This window comes from Coptis chinensis, chromosome 5, assembly GCF_015680905.1.
Source record: "Coptis chinensis isolate HL-2020 chromosome 5, ASM1568090v1, whole genome shotgun sequence".
NCBI lineage: Eukaryota > Viridiplantae > Streptophyta > Magnoliopsida > Ranunculales > Ranunculaceae > Coptis > Coptis chinensis.
In genome coordinates, this window is record NC_141460.1 from 56,784,713 (window position 1) to 56,802,727 (window position 18,015).

General features: G+C 36.7%; 1 protein-coding gene and 1 pseudogene across 3 annotated transcripts; both read right to left on the minus strand.

Annotated features, from left to right (window-relative positions):
• Positions 1-351: 351 nt before the first annotated feature.
• LOC147498076 (general transcription and DNA repair factor IIH subunit TFB1-1 pseudogene) lies at positions 352-7,539 on the minus strand (annotated as a pseudogene). Of its 2 annotated transcripts, none has more exons than XR_015195370.1 (3): positions 7,308-7,539; positions 5,730-5,850; positions 352-2,464 (listed from the first exon to the last, which is right to left on the minus strand). The product of XR_015195370.1 is annotated as a general transcription and DNA repair factor IIH subunit TFB1-1 pseudogene, transcript variant X1 (transcript). The 2 variants fall into 2 exon arrangements; XR_015195371.1 differs by lacking the exon at positions 7,308-7,539 and adding an exon at positions 6,160-7,235.
• An 8,626-nt stretch (positions 7,540-16,165) lies between these two features.
• LOC147498077 (uncharacterized) lies at positions 16,166-16,984 on the minus strand. The gene has a single exon (XM_086563118.1). It carries the CDS (start codon positions 16,982-16,984, stop codon positions 16,166-16,168), a length of 819 nt encoding a protein of 272 aa, XP_086419244.1.
• Between the last annotated feature and the right edge of the window lie 1,031 nt (positions 16,985-18,015).

Consider the following 18,015-nt stretch of genomic DNA (forward strand, 5'->3'; position numbering starts at 1 on the left):
GGAAATATATTTAGCAGATAACACTGGATAAATCGGATCACAATTTAACTCAAGATAGATGTAGACTCTGGCATTCAAGCAGCCTATATGTATCGTAACACTGAAGACTGGATTTGGTGTACTAATTCGATTGTGCTCGACCAAATTCCAGTTCTCATAATAACTCACCTCGTCGGTATCAATATGCTATGCATATGACCATGAACATAGTATATGAACAATGAAGTAGGTTACGTTCTAAAAACAATAGTCCTATAATTTTCTTCCTTTTTTCTTTTCCTTCAATTTTTTGTTTTTTCTTTTATATTGTCTTATTAGAACATTAAAACAGTATGATTTTACTGGTAAAGATTTAAACAAAATGGTCATTCTCATTCCATTAATTGAAAAATATGGAAAACATTTGACAACCACGACCGTCCTATGTATACATGGATTGGAATTTATAGGGGTGTCAAAAATCATATAGGCAGCCGGCGACCGTCCTCAAGTACAGCCATTAAGTCTTTCCCCACCCTTCACCGACCTCTTCTGTGTATTTGCATCATAATGTGCAAATGCAGCGTCTAGAGCCTGAAGCATAGGTTGAACTAGGAGAGAAATTTGATGTCGAAAATCCGACTGTACAGATTCCTTTATCCTCTGTAGCTTGGGATATATCTCCGACATTGCATCCTTTAACCTGCTTACCTTGGTGTCGAGGTATGTTGTTGTAATTGGATATGATGACCAGAAGTGCTTCAGTAATTCTTGAATAGATGCCCAATGATGCAGGAGTTCCTCTTTAGTTCTCTTTGGAAGTGTGTCAAGGACACTTTCCTGAGGACTCTTCCCAAGGTGAAACTTGGTACTTGACAGATGCTGAGTTAATCCATTAAGAACCTTAAGAGCAACATCAGGCCTAACTACAGGATCACTGAATCCAGTTCTTTTCATCTCTGAAATTAGATTTTTCAAAGAACCATAGGCTTCTTGTGCGCTCAGACCGCAATTGATTGGGTTTGTTCCAATTTCCGTTTCGTCCAAAGTTCGAATAGCATTAGCTTGCTGAGAATCGAAATACTCTCGTGGATCCTTAATACACAGAGGTGCAAATTTTAGGTTACGGTGATCCTGTAGATCTTCAATCTCAGCCATCCGCAAAACCCTCTCCAACCTTGCTCGAGCAGCATTTTTATCTAAGTTTTCAGCAAGCTCAGCTTGTTTGGACCTAGAAAGTGCTTCTGCTACAGTCCGAGTGTCCCCCAATGCCACATCTAATGCCCTTCCTTCAAGAACGACCGCTGCATGTCGGTTAAGATTTTGTGAGAGGGTCCTCCTGTATTCATCATACTCTGAATCAATAGCTTCTTTGCATCCATCACGGAGAATTCCATGATCCGGAAGATGCATGTAATCATCACCTTCATCAGCTTCCATGTCTAAGGTTGGATCAACTCGTCTAAGCTTCCGGCGAGCTTCATTTGCCAATATTTCGTCATGCTTAAGAAAAACAGCAAGCTCCTCATCTTCAGCAGCTTCTGCTGCTGCTGCAACAGCATTTCTTGTCCTATGCAGATATTCTGCGCGACAATATTTGGTCCAAAAGTCCATTTCTGACATCTTGCGAGGAACAAAACTCAGATATGCTTTGTGAACCGCTGGTTTTTCAGCAAAAATCTGATGGATGATCTCTGGGGTCAAGTTAAATGTGACTTTGTTGCTCCGACCATCAGTCAGTGGTCTGACATCTGCAATCATAGCACTTTTAAATCCCACTTGTTGTTTTGGAGCCTTTCTGACATCAGCAACAAGTAACTCCTTTCTTGTTGCCCAGAATTCAGTTTCGGTCAACACACCACTGATGACAAATTGCTTATGTAATTTCTGCAGGTCACTGTCCTCTTGAAGCAGCTTCATTCGAAGTTCCATCTCGGCAGTACTAAGTTGTTCATCACCAGATTTCTCAGAAACCAGTTTAGGATCCTTCCCAGATGATTTTGTAGCTTGAAGCTTTGTAAGGACTTTGCTCACAAAATCACGGCAAACATCACGCTCAGAGAACTTCTCAAACTCAAAAATGCAACCTCCGGCCTTAATAGACGGATCTATTGTAAGATTTAGAAGGGCTTGTTTGTGGTTTCCTTCCTTCGTAAACTGGTGTTTTTGAATTGAGCCGACCCCAACGTTAAGTTTCACAGATGACGTAGGATCATCAGGTGTAAATGAAAATTTGTCTTCCATCATTATAAGCACGCCCTGAACACCAGGATCCTTTACTGAAGTCTTATACTTAGCCCTCATAACCACCTGCCGAGTTGCCATGTCTTTCTTATAATTGATCCAACGGGGATCAACCGGAGTTCGAACGTTATAATACTATCACCCTAGAATGACGCCAACCACTACAGAGAGCCTCCACTTCCGAAGTAGGTCCACTATACTCGTAGAAAGATGGTCTAACCTTTATTTCATTCACACACCACTGCACATAGAAGGAAAGATATCAGAAAAGCCTATTACTGATTTCGTTAACTAGTTTGTATTTTATTGTCAAACCATGAAGCAAAAGATGTCTCTTGCTCACTGCAAAGCATAAACAATGAGTTATCCAATTATTTAAGAAACAATGTCCACTGTTCTGGAAGATATGGACCATTTTGCAAATCTACCATCTTTGTTGAAAACCTAAGATACATTGACATGGATAGTTGTGTCCGCATCCGACACGGATACAATGTGTTTGACATGGCAAGATATAAAAAATTGAAGCATATCACACACAATATGTGTCCGACATGGACACGTGGATATGTATCCGACACGGATTAGTTTGAAAATATGGTGTGTCCATGTAACATAGTTAAAAACGGTAGATCTAAAGACCCACATCCAGTTCAAAATGTTGGTGACACAACATCACACATCATATCACAGTACCTCTGCCTTAATGCCTAAACACAAGTCATCATACAGCGCATCTGTCTCTTTATATTGCATGAAATAGTACTTAAATGCTGTCTAGGTCAAACAAATGTTTTTGACTTGCTCTAGGTGCTTCAACAGAGAAACATTTACCAATAAGGTGCTTCAATTGCCCTGAGTATGTGGTCATGGTAGTGATATTCAAGTATGCCCATGCAATACCAAATTAGATGAATATCAGCTTATCAATCTCAGCATTAGAGTAACACCAATATTTCCAACTAACACCGAATAATATGAGCAAAGGCAAGAATGCTTTCATTATCCATAATATGAGCAAAGGAAACACATCAAAAACATGATATCTCTTGGAATGCAGACTCACTATTTACTAAGGTTAAAACTTGTGACATTTACACCACTTACTTTCACAATTAATTCTGGTACTTTACAAGCATATTCAGTGAAGGAACATGTCATATATTCTCTTACAATCTCCATCATGTCATTTACAGTGTTCCTCCTGCTCCAATAGTCTTTAACTTGAAAAAAAGGCAAAAAGCACACCTCACTGATGTGCTGTTGGTTTTCATTGCACTTCCCAAGGCTTACCTATCTACACTATCTTATACTACTGAAGAAGTGAAGAAATTCCCAGGTATTCAAATATACTATCTACATTCCCAGGTAGCAAAGACACATCGAACAACTACGAGCTTTTTAATACATATTAAAGGAACTCGCCAATTACTAAAGTCTGCAGTTGCTTTAGTTGTTATGCCGTTCATTGCTATGGCACAACAGAAAGACTACTTGATGAATGTAGACTGAAGTCACAGAACTCATTTATTTACTCCCTCTTGTGGGAATTGTCATATTATTTAATTACACATCATCTCATTAGGTATTTCTATTGTTTAAGATGCATTATTGAGCAAAATGATGCGTTAATACGAATAAATGCCTGTAAAACATAAACTGGAGTAATGGAAAGATTCTAACTTATAGGTAGCAAAACGCTAGCCAAAAGACGATGAAATCAGGGCAAATATGTTTTTGTGTAAATATGGAAAAAGCTCTAAAAGAACTGACCCTCTCAATCACAATCCTATGGAATCTAGAGAAGCACATATACTGAAAGACAAAATTTAACTGAATATTGCACTTTAAATGCCAATCATCACAAACATATGCCACAGCCACAATATACAAAGCTATATGTGGTTCGACAATGTTTCCTACTCAATGGGCGACAACCACTTGTGATAGTCCAGTAGTGCGAATAAGAATATTACATGAGTAAAACATAATCACACAAACATCAAGGAATCATGTCCTCCAAGCAAGGAAACCACATTCTTTTTACAAGGTAAACAATCAATAACCCTACCAGAAAAGTGGAAAGTGCAAAAGTAGGATGAGTTAGCTGACTATAACAATCCAGAAAAAAAAGAAAAAAGAAAAGAAAAAGAAAATGAGACTATCAACCAATCAGTCCTCCATGATGGTAGACTCCCCTGAGAATGAAAAAACCCCAAAGGAAATCTCCTTCAAATCCCTCCACTGCTTACACCAAAGGGTAGAATCAGCCGAAGTACGTTATGGTCCATCGCGTCAAAATATCTCCGACTATGCTACATCCCAAGGATATCTATCAATGACATTACAAGATTTGGATCCAATAGAACTGCTAAAACATTCATCGGAGCTGCTCCTATCTATGGAGCATTCTCCAGACCCGAGCAGCCGACTATACCTTTCTTTCCACCCTAGAACGCTTGCTCCCTCAACATTATTGTGGACTATGTTTAAAGTGGCAATTTTAAGGATGTCTTAAGGCGAGGAATATACAAATAGTACTATGTGCGCACCTCAATAGAACTAAATGAGGCACAAACCTCATAGACCTGAAGGGTACGCCTCAAGGCTATACCTATGACTTGATCATTTGCTTCTAACTTCGTCATTGTATTTCATAAGACCAAGTGTGCACTTATCACATACTTATGGTATTCCTTGCCTCCTCAAAGGTTGGGACTTGGAGCCTCTTAAACAAGATGAAATCCAATATATGAGATAATGAATCATAGAAGCCCAAAATCTTTAGTAACTCTACAGTTCTCCGTATTTTTTATGCTGTGTGAGTTTTAGAAATAGAAAATAGTCGACCCTTATGCTGAGCTCGCCTACCCTCATTCAACCTAATGCCCAAAATAGCCTTGAACAATGGTTGTGATCGTGGATATCTCTGAATTACTATAACTATACCATTTCCAAGTAACCCAAATCCGCCAATAGAACAACTTAAAAACCCAAACTGGACTCAAATTTGACTACCCTTGACCTTCTTTTACACAGGCCTCCGTTTTCCTCAAAGCGCTTTGGGCAACTTATTCATTCGGAAAACCACTTTCCCTTGTTCGAGACCTCATACAAAACACCTTGTTTTGCCGGCATGCACCTTTCTTTTTCCTCCTTAAATTCATCTAATTTGTGAGAATAACATAAGCAGTGAGGCTAAAGTCAAGAATCAATCTCGAATTTATCTCGTTTATTTTCTTTCTTATTATATAAAGGAGTCTTAACTCTTGAGCTACACCAAGAACTGTATTATTCTTCCTTTCTATTTCCAGTGTACAAGCATTTCAAGGTAAAGACAAACTCAAACTAAGCTTAGCTAAAGGTATTAGAGCAATATACGTAGCATACTGCCAATAAGTTTGAATAAGTTATATTTCTCCTATGAGCAGAAGACAAAGATGCAATTAGCTACATGATTGGTTTTAAAGTCAAAAGAAGTTGGTGTTTGGTTTTGTATTTCATACTGAAAGCCTTTCCGAGAGGAAAAATAGTAGCTGAAATGCTGAATGTGCTCTTTCGTCCTTGGCAGGACTTAAAACTGCAATTGGGCTCAAGTGCTCCACAAAGAATTTTGTTTAAGATAACCTGCAACGGAGTACACAGTCACCAAATGAACAAAATTGTAGCTATGTTCTATAAGAACAAAATAGAAAGAAGTGTTCTCTTTATGCTGAATCAATGAAAACCAAAAATGTAAGGGAAAAACATATAATTGTAGCTATTACCTTTCTTGTAATTTTATTCAAAGCAATTAGAACTGTGCAAATCCATCCATCATATAACTATTTAACTACCTTATGAAAGCAATCATATGAAATATGGGATTCACATATTTGACCTTAAAAACAGAGCAGTTGAATTATCCTAAAAGCCAGAAAATAACGAATGGATTACCAAAACTAAACCCCAAGACGATGTCGACCGACCGTTAGAAAACCAAGATCCTTTCGTTTTGTTCAGAGGCTGAAACTATTCCAAAGAGGAAGGACTAGATGAATGATGATTACAGTTTGAAGCAGGTTAATGGAAGATGAAGAGGTATATAGATTTGTGGAATTTTTTGGTTCTTTTTAGGGAGCGATTCATGGGAGATTTGAGGATCGTGGAGACATTTTTGGTTTATTTGAAAAAGATTTTCGAGAGATTATGGAGATTTTGGGAGATTTTTCTTTCTTTCTTTTGAAGACAGATGTCCATTTGGTCAGACCAAAGAATTTATCACTATTAACAATTGAACTGCAACAGTCCAAGATCACTAACTGACAAAGGAAGGTGGAGATTAATAGTTAACAAAAAAAAAAAAAAAAAACTTCGATCAACAAATTTAAGGAATAACATGGAAACAACTCGGCAGAAAATACAGATGCGGCAAACTTGATTACAAACTTGCATTATTCAAACTAAACTTCAACAACAAATCCCATTTGTTGAAAACCAAAACAGTTAATTGAATAAGTTTTATCGCACACGTTTAATAAACTGATAATTTCATTAGAACAATGGGTGTATTAAGTGAAGGTATTTTAAGTACACTAGTCGGAATGGATGCACTCTTAAAATGTAATTTAAGCACGCGCTGAAATTAAAAACACTAGCAATTCTTCATTTTTGCAGCCAATAAAATACAACCAAAAATTATAATATTTGTTAATGTGAACTTGCTTATTGAGGAAATTCTTCAAACACTTGACATATATTATTTTTGAATGAGACCTATCAATATTTGTTAATGACTACAAGTTTATCATTACTCTCCTGATTAAGTATATTGCTTGTGTAAATCTCCAGTGATTCACTGAAAACACTTTCAAGTGAAAAATCAATGTAAATATGTGAATGCGCTATTTCTCTCTCTCTCTCTCTTGTTCTCTATGAATTCAAATGAACGTGATTATGTCACAGTCATTTATTTATATAAAAAAAATTAAATGATTGACGAAATTGATCAAACAGTTGACATATATTATTACATATTCCATGTAAAATCTTTATCTAATCCTCCAAATGATATAAATGATCTGAGATGTAGTAATAAGACTTACCGTGAGAGTTAGGAATGAAGGAGCGTTTATCATTCCACAAGTCTACTGTTTTTTTTTGCTATAAATAGTGATGTGTGATGAGAAATATAAAGATGGGCAGCTTACGATATTTCGAAAATTGAGAAATCGAAAAGTCTTTTATTTCAAAGGAGACTTGACGGCATTGGGTGGTTGTTTCGTGAAAAATCAATTTGTTTCGAAGTTCCTGACTTTAGAAAGTTTAGATAATTGCAGATTTGCATTCGTACCTTTTATTTTATATAGGGTTTTTTCAAACCCCAAGCCAGCCTTACAAAAAAGAAAAGAAAATAGAAATTAAAAAATTAAAAAAAACATTGACATTGTAGTTAGGAGTTTGTGTGACAGACTCCTTGGGAGGGACATGTCTAAAATTCCATTGTGTCTGTGTCAGACACGGATGCGGCTTGAACACATGTCTGACGCGGCACGTGTCTGTCCTGTATGTTAGGTTTGGACGCGTTTTGACACGGTTTGGATTCCGACGTGACTTATATAGTTATGTGAGATGTCTTTATGTCTCCTTTTGTTCTAACTATGTTTATGAATCTTGAATTGATATGATATGACTTAAAATCTATTATTACATCAATAAAAAAATATATTAAAATATTATTTAATATCCGTATCCTTGCCCACGGCCATGTCCAGTCCGCAACCATGCTTCATAAGTGACAGACCATTTTTTTGGCATTGGATAAATCTCATATTATTGAACTTGCAAATTTTGCATGCAGCCGACCAACTCTTTTTTGAGATGTATGTTGGTCAAAAGTCCACTCTCTATGAGTTTATAATTCTAATTCTCAGCAAGTCTTTTGTGTTAATCACACACATAAAAATACAAATGTCGCTTTGAAAAATCAACCTGGACATTAATCTCAATATTGGAAATATCACCTTGAGACAATCAAAACCTATTTAATGTCACTAGCTAGTACGTGCGGTAACTTTAACCAACATATCGACCAATTCAAACGCTTATTGCACTAAACCCTTACTTCAGCTTAGAAAATGGATATAGTTTCCTTGTGGATGCTCTTCCTTTACTCAGTTCTCCTTCTAAATGGAGCAAAATCAGTTGAAGAAGAGGTGAAACTATCACTAATCAAGTTTGTAGAAAAGTTATCTCCAGGGAATGGACTAATAGATCCCAACCTTTGGTTTGGTTTGAACATGAGCTTGCATGCATGCGAAGGGCAATGGAAAGTGGTTAGCTGTGACAACCAGATGAGTATAGACACATTACGCTTTAAACGAGTAATAGAAAGAGAATACATTTTGTAGTTCGCAAAGAAGTTGCACTAAGATCAGTACTCAAGAATCTAAACAGGAAACAATATCAAAGATAAAAATGAAAAGTCTTTTTATTGATTGATAACAATGGTTACAAGTTTTCTCTCTTTCTGCTCTGGTTTTGTTTGTTTTTCTTCTAATGAATTCAGAATGAATCTTTCTTCCTCCTTCTAGTCTTTATATAGTGTTCTGATCATAGTTTTATCCAATCATTAAATGCCACGTGTTCATTCTCTTCTCTTTCCTCTTTTTCCCGCCTTAGACCTGTAACATACAAACGAAAGATCGAAATATCGACAGTCACATCGATATTTCTTATTAACAACGATATTTGGGTTGGAATATCGGGGTGACGATATTTGCCCACGACATCGCCCCTTTTCGAAACTTTCAAATTTCGACCACGAAAAATTTGAATGTTTCGAGAACCAGAACCACTTTACCAATTTCAAAATCCAAAAAATCAAGCGGTTAAAGCTGTAAACAACCCAGTTACATGAAAATTACAAAAGCCTTATTTCGCTTTCTCTCTCTTCACTTATTTGTGAAAAAGCTTGAGAGAAAAAACCTAAACCCCACCACCATTAACCTCACCTGGAAAGCTTAATCTTGGCTGTATTCTCTGTCGTTCTCAGCAAATCTTTCTACACAATTATCAGGTTAGTAAAAAAAAAAAAACTTAACAAGCTACTTCTTAGCCAAACTTTATTGTTATCTTAAAATATCTTGAACCATTTCCCTTGCTTCTCTTTCTAGATTATTATACTTAGGGCTTATGCTTTGAGTATTCACATATTATATGTGTATCTCTATACTAATTAGACATTGAATTATAATTTTTGACAATATGGCTAGGAGAAAAACCTATGTTAACTTTATACACACTCTCTCGAAACAATCCTGACTTCGATATCAAGAACGTAGGCGTTTGAGACACAGTTCTTCACCTCGAACCCTGACATTATCATCCAGAGACCTCGATACATGTTTATTAAATAATATATTATATAATTAAACTAAATATAGTGATAGTAGCTCAGATAAAGGATATAATTTTAATAAAAAATTTATTATTTTTAGTGATACCGACATGTCGAACGAAAGTATTGAATCTGGAACTCGAATCAGCTCGTCTTCCAAGGCTTCGTCATCACAAAGAACTGAAACTGACAAACAAGAGTGGCGCCCTACGTATTTGGCTGATGGTTTAGCTTGCCATCCTTTTGAGACTGTGAGCTCGAAGTCTGAGCGCGAAGTTATGGACGATAAAAGCATATGGAGTAGTGGCTTCAACCCTTGTTTTTCAAAAAGACCTAACTTAGATCTAGTCAAGGCTACTTACCAGATACCAGACATTGTCCATCTTCGACATTATGCTGGAAGTACTAGAGGAACTCGATGCCAAAGTGGCCATCCTAAAACCACCATTATTACTGTTGGGCAACTAGCTACTGGTTTGCGCTTTCCCTTATCTAACCTCGATCGAGAAGTACTGAACTATCTGACCATTTCTCCTGGCCAAGGCACAGACAATTTTTGGAGATTGCTGCACATTTGTAATTACTATAATTCTCACCTTGCATCCGATGTCCGGGTATCCCAAAAAATTCGTCTTATCGACATTCAAAAACACTATACCTTTGTCTAACGTAACGAGAAGAATAAAAACGGTATATCAGAGCCTAGTGGCTATTTTTATCCCAAAAAATGAATCAACCGAACCGAGATAGTGATTTCAGATGGCCATTATACCCTATCATTATATCTGGGCAATGGGAGTCATTTGCTTCGATCCCTATTCCATCCTTGGCATATCTTGTCTTTAACATTAGAGGTACGTTATTTTGCGCCACCTCATCCCTTGAACCCTTCTTTCAATCCTTTATCACGGACCTGCTATCTAACTGGTCTACCGTTGTGACTTTGTTTCAGTACCAAAACCAGCTTCGATGAGAAGTCTTGGAGACTCCACTAGAGTAATGGAGCTTCTAAAAGGCACTGATGAAGAAATCACTACACGAATTGGTGCTGATAAATATGGCAATCCAAAAATGAATATCGATCTCCCCGATGTCGATAATTATGTCGCTCCTCTATATTTCTTAAAAAGTACCGTCCTTCGAGGTCAAGATTCTTTACTTCCCCAATCTGTTATGCCATGCAAAACTATTCCATGTCCCTTACAACCTTGTTCATCTGAAAAAGTATTAAGAAAAACTTTTGATTCCGCTGAATTACCTGCTAACACTCCTCAATATTATTTTGATTATATGCTAAATGGTTTTAAAATGACTGAAGATCTTTTCCCTAAAATTAAACAAGAAATTCCTGATTTCCATAATTATCCACTTTTACAAGATGTATTTGATCATTACTGCTTATTGTACATAGATATGGGCTCTCGCATTCCTCATGTTCAAGACAAATCAGTAAACACCTTAAAAGGTTTTTGCAAAAACCAACAGTTGATAGCTCCTCCCAGGCTCCTATCTTTTCTCAAGAACAAGCTGTCGATACCAATCTTTCTCAAAAGAAAAGAAAAGAACTTGGTTCCACTGATGCACCATGAACCTTGAAGGTACCCAAAACTTCCAAAACTACCACTACTGAACCAACTGACCCTGTGCTTGCCAAATCATCAACCTTACTAGCCATTCACAAACCCACTGCTCCACCCACAGTTTCAGGCTCCTCTTCTCATTCTGAAGCATTTGTCGCTGACTTTGTCCTTCGAAATAAACAAAAAGTTCCTAAATCTGCTTTTTTATTCTCTGATCCTCCGATACCTAGCCTCGGAGAAGCTCTTGTTATGAATATTATACTCCCTCGAGATAGACCAGCCATGGCTGAAATTGGCACAACCGAGCGTTTTCAAATATTGTGCTCCTCCCTTGAAAAGGTAAAGAAACAACTTTGGTCATACTCTTATCCTAGTCTGCTTACGATGTATAATATATCCATGAATCCTATCTTCCTTTCAGGTTAAAGTTGCTATTGTTGGCCAATTTGAGGCTGGTATGAGGACCTTGCGTCTTCTTCGAGATGATAATGACAAGATGAAACAAGAGAAGGAAAGAATAAAACAGTCTTTGGAAGAAAAGAAGAAAAAACATACTTTGACTTGCTCCGCTCTCAATTCTGCGAATGCCGAGATGAAGAAATTTGTTGAGGAGAATACTGAGTTTCTCAAGAAATTTAAGAAAGCTTATGAAGATCATGCAGCGAGCCTCTAGCAAGAAAAAACCAAAACAGCTACCCCCGAAGCAAAAACAACTACTCTCGAGGCAAAGACATCTAGTCTTGAGGCAGAAATTTAGAAGGCTAGACTTGATTTGGCTACTGCTGATACTGATATGAGATACTGTGTTACCACGATGAGGAGTTTCATACCATATCTTCTTGCTGCTGTTATCACTAAATACAATCTAGATTCTGATGACGAAAGCGAGATACCCTTCGACACTGCTGCCGTTGATCGGGAAAAAAATGTTGTGGACTCTGCTACACTTACTACTGAAGCTATTGATACAGCAATGAGTACCCCCACCTTTCAATCCAGACTCGTTTATCAGTACACCCAGCTATTTGGATGACGTCGAAGTGCGGATTCCCCTCAACTCCCTTCTTGACAGCAAGTGCCTTGATGCAAAGCTCACCGAGAACTAGTTTTATTTCTCTGATACCTCTTGATTGTAATATTGATACAATGATCTAATTGCCTCTTTAGATCTCTTTAAACTCCTTTTGAATTATAGAAATATATCTTTTTGCTTGTTATAAACTCATTTTGCATGTAATACATCTGATATTTATCATAAAAAAAAAGAAAAAATATAATTTTCGATACCACTCCTAACCAACATAATATCGATACTTAGTGTATATTTTGAAACCTTAAAAATCGAATTTCGATACCACTCCAAGTCTCCAACTAAAAACAGTATTGATACTTAATATATATTTTGAATTTAAAAATCGAGTTTCGATACCACTCCAACTAAAAGCGGTATCGATACTTAATATATATTTTGAATTTAAAAATCGAGTTTTGATACCACTCCACCTAAAAATAGTATCGATACTTAATATATATTTTGAATTTAGAAATCGAGTTTCGATACCACTCCAACTAAAAGCAGTATCGATACTTCATATATATTTTGAATTTAAAAATTGAGTTTCGATACCACTCCAACTAAAAATATATATTTTGAATTTAAAAATCGTATCGATATCGATTAATATATATTTTGAATTTAAAAATCGAGTTTCGATACCACTCCAACTAAAAGCAGTATCGATACTTAATATATATTTTGAATTTAAAAATCGAGTTTCGATACCACTCCAACTAAAAATAGTATTGATACTTAATATATATTTTGAATTTAAAAATTGAGTTTCGATACCACTCCAACTAAAAACAGTATCAATACTTAATATATATTTTAAATTTTAAAAATCAAGTTTGGATACCACTCCAACTAAAAACAGTATCGATATTTAATATATATTTTGAATTTAAAAATTGAGTTTCGATACCACTCCAACTAAAAGTAGTATCGATACTTAATATATATTTTGAATTTAAAAATCGAGTTTCGATACCACTCTAACTAAAAGCAGTATCGATACTTAATACATATTTTGAATTTAAAAATCAAGTTTCGATACCACTCCAACTAAAAGCAGTATCGATACTTAATATATATTTAACATCGATATACCTCCATATATACCTTTGCTTTTGAATCATACTTTTCAGACCTGGTATTGAGATGAGAATCTACAGATCACCAGCCTTTTTTTGCTTACCTTTGCACCTTTTCCCATGCTTTAGATAAAAGAAATAAATATTTACATTTTGACAAACAATAAATCTACCCAACTGGCTCAAAAACCAACATCCGCTGAATTAAAATATGTCATTAAGGCTTATTTAATTATCATTCAAACTTTAACTGTCCCGCGCACAAACAACGAAGAGTTACTTTTTCATTACTGTTCCCCGTTTTCATGCTCACCTACCATTAATATTCCACGTTTTCTTGCTAATCACCCTTAAATTCTCTCATTTGTATAAACTTTTCCCACTATAAAAGCCCTTTAAAAACTTAATTTTGAATCATATCTTACAACTTTCCTAACGATAAATTCCCATTAGTTTAACTGACAAAAAGCCATGTCTCTCATCTCCCTCTTCTTTATTATCTTAGCCTTTTTTATGGTTCTGCCCGATTGGCCTCCTTACTGGTTTGACTGCCCTACTACAGATTACTCTAATGACGAGGAAAAAACAGAAGAAGAATTAGAAGAAGAAAAAACCAATGAAGAAGAAAAAGAAAAAGAAAAAGAAGAATGTGATGATGAATGGTTGAGAGATTCATCCTGCTATGATTATGTTAAAGATGGCAATGGGTTTTCCACCACTTGTGATGATGAGGATGATGGTGAAGATGGTGATGATGAAGATGAGGATGAAGACGATGATAATAACGATGAAGATGATGATTAGTCTTGTTATCTATATTTTAATTTTTTATTTCAACTTGTAATAGGTTGTTTAGCCTGTGCTTTTCCCCGTTTTAATGAAATATTATTGCACTATCTCGTCCACTAGCATCCTTAATTATTAATACATGCTTCGACCTTCGACATTGTATAAAAAAACACCGTCGACATTCGACACTGATATCGACATCATATTAATATATCACTTATAAATACATACCTTACTAGTTCGCATCGCTGCCTAGAGATGACTTTTTTAGCTGAACTCGCCTTGCTGCCAAGAACAATATTTTTTGAACCGAACTCGACATTGCTGCCAAGAACTAGATTTTATTGACCTGAACTCGTATTGCTGCCAAGAACAGGATTTTTTTTACCCGAACTCGACATTGCTGCAAAGAACTGGATTTTATTGACCCGAACTCGACATTGCTGCCGAGAACTGGATTTTTTAACCCGAACTCGACATTGCTGCCGAGAATTGAATTTTATTGACCTGAACTCACATTGCTGCCAAGAACATGAATTTTATTTGACATGGTATCGAGATGAGGATCTACTTGATCACCAGGATTTTGTTTGACCTGGTATCGAGATAAGGATCTACAAATCATTAGGATTTTGTTTGACCTGTTATCAATCATATAATTCTAGAGATACAAAGATCTGCTATATATGTATAAATATTGATTTTGAAAATGACAATATCTTTATTGAATGTATAACCTTGATTCAGAAAAAATACATCATGAAACTTGAAATATTCTTTATTGATAAAATGCTTTCAAATTGCTTACATTTTGAGGTTTTGGTAATATTACACCTTCAACCGTTTTTGAGTAGTAAGCTCCATTGATTCCGACCTTGTGAATGATGTAAGGCCCATCCCAGCTTGCTGCTAGTTTTCTAGCCCCTTTTTCTTTAGTAGCTTGAGTTACCACTTTCAAGACCAAATCCTCTTCCTGAAAATGCCTTCCTCTTACTTTCTTGTTAAAAGCTTTTCTGAGTTGCCTATGATAGGTGTCAAGCCTTACCCATGCTTGATCTCTTGTTTCCTCGAGATTGAGAACTTCTGAAGCCATTCCTTCATTATTTTGACCATTTATTAAGATTTTTGTTCTGGATGTAGACACCACCATTTCAGATGGAGTTACTGCTTCCATGCCATAAGCTAAAGTAAAAGGTGATTCGCCTGTGGCCGTTCGAGGTGTAGTTCTATAAGCCCATAAAATATTGTTTAGCTCATCCACCTAAAGACCTTTCTTATCTTCTAACTTTTTCTTGATATTATCCATAATGGTTTTATTTGTTGCCTCGGCTTGCCCGTTACCCTGAGCATAGTATGGCGCAGATGTGAAATGCTTTACCTTGTAAGATTCCAAGAAAGCTTTCACCTTTCCTCCCTCGAATTGCGGGTCATTATCTGATATAATGGCATACGGTAACCCATATCGACATATGACTCGTTCAAAAAGAAAGTTTATGACATCCTGTTCTTTGATGTGCTGCAAAGCGATGGCTTCTACCCACTTTGTGAAATAGTTTGTGACCGCCAACATGAACCTTCTTTTGCCTCTCCCTGGTGTTAGTGGACCTACAATATCCATACCCCATAGAGCAAAAGGCCATGGGTTTGAAACACAATGTAACTCTTTAGCTGGGACATGTATAGCTTTCCTATGAATTTGGCATTGTACACATTTTTTCGCATATGAAAGACAGTCTCTTCACATTTTAGGCAAAAAATATCCCTGTCTTGTGATTTTATTAGCCAACGATCTACCTGCTGAGTGGTTTCCACATTCGCCTTCGTGAAGCTCGACAATGATTAGTTGTGCTTCCTCAGGCGATATGCATTTCAAATGTGGACCTCCAGGATTCTTTCGATATAACTCATTATCAATCAATACATACCTTTGAGCTCCCGACTTGATCTTTCTAGCCTCATTTTTGTCCTCCATTACTTTGCCCTAAGATAAGTATGAGATATATGCTTCCATCCATGACGCCCCTAGTGTGTCAATCTCCATAATTTATGAGTCATCGATGTTGATGCTTGGCCTCTGTTGAACTCCGATATGTAGAACGCGACCCTCTGTGTTCTCCAGCATCACTGCAACATATGCCAGGGCATCAACATGCATGTTCTCATTTCTATTGAGATGCTGAAGTTTTACCTTACTGAAATTCCTCAGTTTGGATTTTATGAAGTTCAAATAATCCACCATATTTTCACATTTTTCCAAATATCCTCCATTGATCTGGCTGACCACGAGCATCAAGTCACTGAAGATTGACAACTCTTTTATGTTGAGAGATCTAGCCATTTCGAGACCAGCTATTAAGGCTTCATATTCAGCCTCATTATTAGATGCATGGAATCCCAATGTTATTGCCGTTTCTAGTCTTTGATTTTCAGGAGTAACCAGCACCACTCCGATGCCACACCCCTTACCTCCAGATGATCCATCAACAAATAACCTCCAACCATTAGTTCCCGCCCATGGATCATCTGTATCGATAACCTCTTCAGGCTCTTGCAACATTGAGAATTCCTCTTCTTCCATGCCCCAACTAGCATTTTCAGATGGAAAATCTGCCAGAAAGTCAACCAACACCTGACTTTTCTCTGATACTCGATTTCGATACTCTACTCTGAACTTGTTTATTAATACCGACCACTTAGACATCCTCCCTGACTTAGCGGTTTTTGCTAGAGTTTGCTTTAACGGTAGATTAGTCATTACTATCACAGAATGTGCTTGAAAATATGGCTTCAGTCTCTGGGATGAAAATAAAAGTGCCAACGCATATTTCTCCAAAATGGAGTACCGAGTCTCCGCCTCGAGCATCGTTTTGCTTTGAAAATACACCGGTCTTTCCAACCTTTTTCTACTTTCACTAGGATAGAACTTATAGTAAAATCTGATACAGCCAAATAAAGGAACAAACTTTCTCCCTCATCTGGCTTTGTAAGTGTTGGCATTCTTGCAGATATTTCTTTAATTCAAAAAATGCTTCTTCACATTCCTCATTCCAATAGAATTTAACATTTTTTTAAGAAATTTAAAAAGCGGCTTACATCGATCTGAAGTTCTGGAGATGAATCTATTGAGCATAGCTATTCTTCCTGTCAACCTTTGTATATGCTTTATGGTTGTAGGAGATGGCTATTTCGACCCCCACCTACGTGGCAAACGTCCATTACTAGGGGTCTCTATTTTATTCATTTAATCGATAGGGCTAAAGCCCAATTTGCAATACCATGGATCAATGTATAGGCCCATTAACTCATGTGTCTAAGGCTAAACTTAGCCACATGGCTTGCCACTAATGTACATTAATTTATGTCTAGATTCATTTCTTATCAAAGAGATAATTATCAGTTGAAAGTTATAGTCTATCACAATTGCTCAAGCTACAAGATTACTTGAGCTACAAGGACTCTATACTCTACCTATATAAATACCAAACTATTTTTCATAAAGAACTACATTCTTGAGACTTGATCCCATTGATAATTTGGGTACGTAGGCAACCGCAAGGTACAATCTCATCATTCCCCCGATCACCATCATTTTTCTAATTAATTTTCTACGTTCTTCATCTCTTTTATCAACACTTGATGTTTTGATCATATCTGGTCGAAACATAATTGGCGCCGTCTGCGGTTCTTATACTACACCCTCGATCACGTTCTGTGAAAGTTATGACGCATACTCGAAAAGCTCAAGGTCCTGATGTGATTACTGACGATCATCACGAGCATGATGGTCAAGGACAACTTGGCGCTGACAGCATAATACCTTCTAATACTGTCGTTCCACCAATGTGCCAAATTATTCAGCGTGAGGTTATTGCCTCGGCGATTCTCCAATTATCG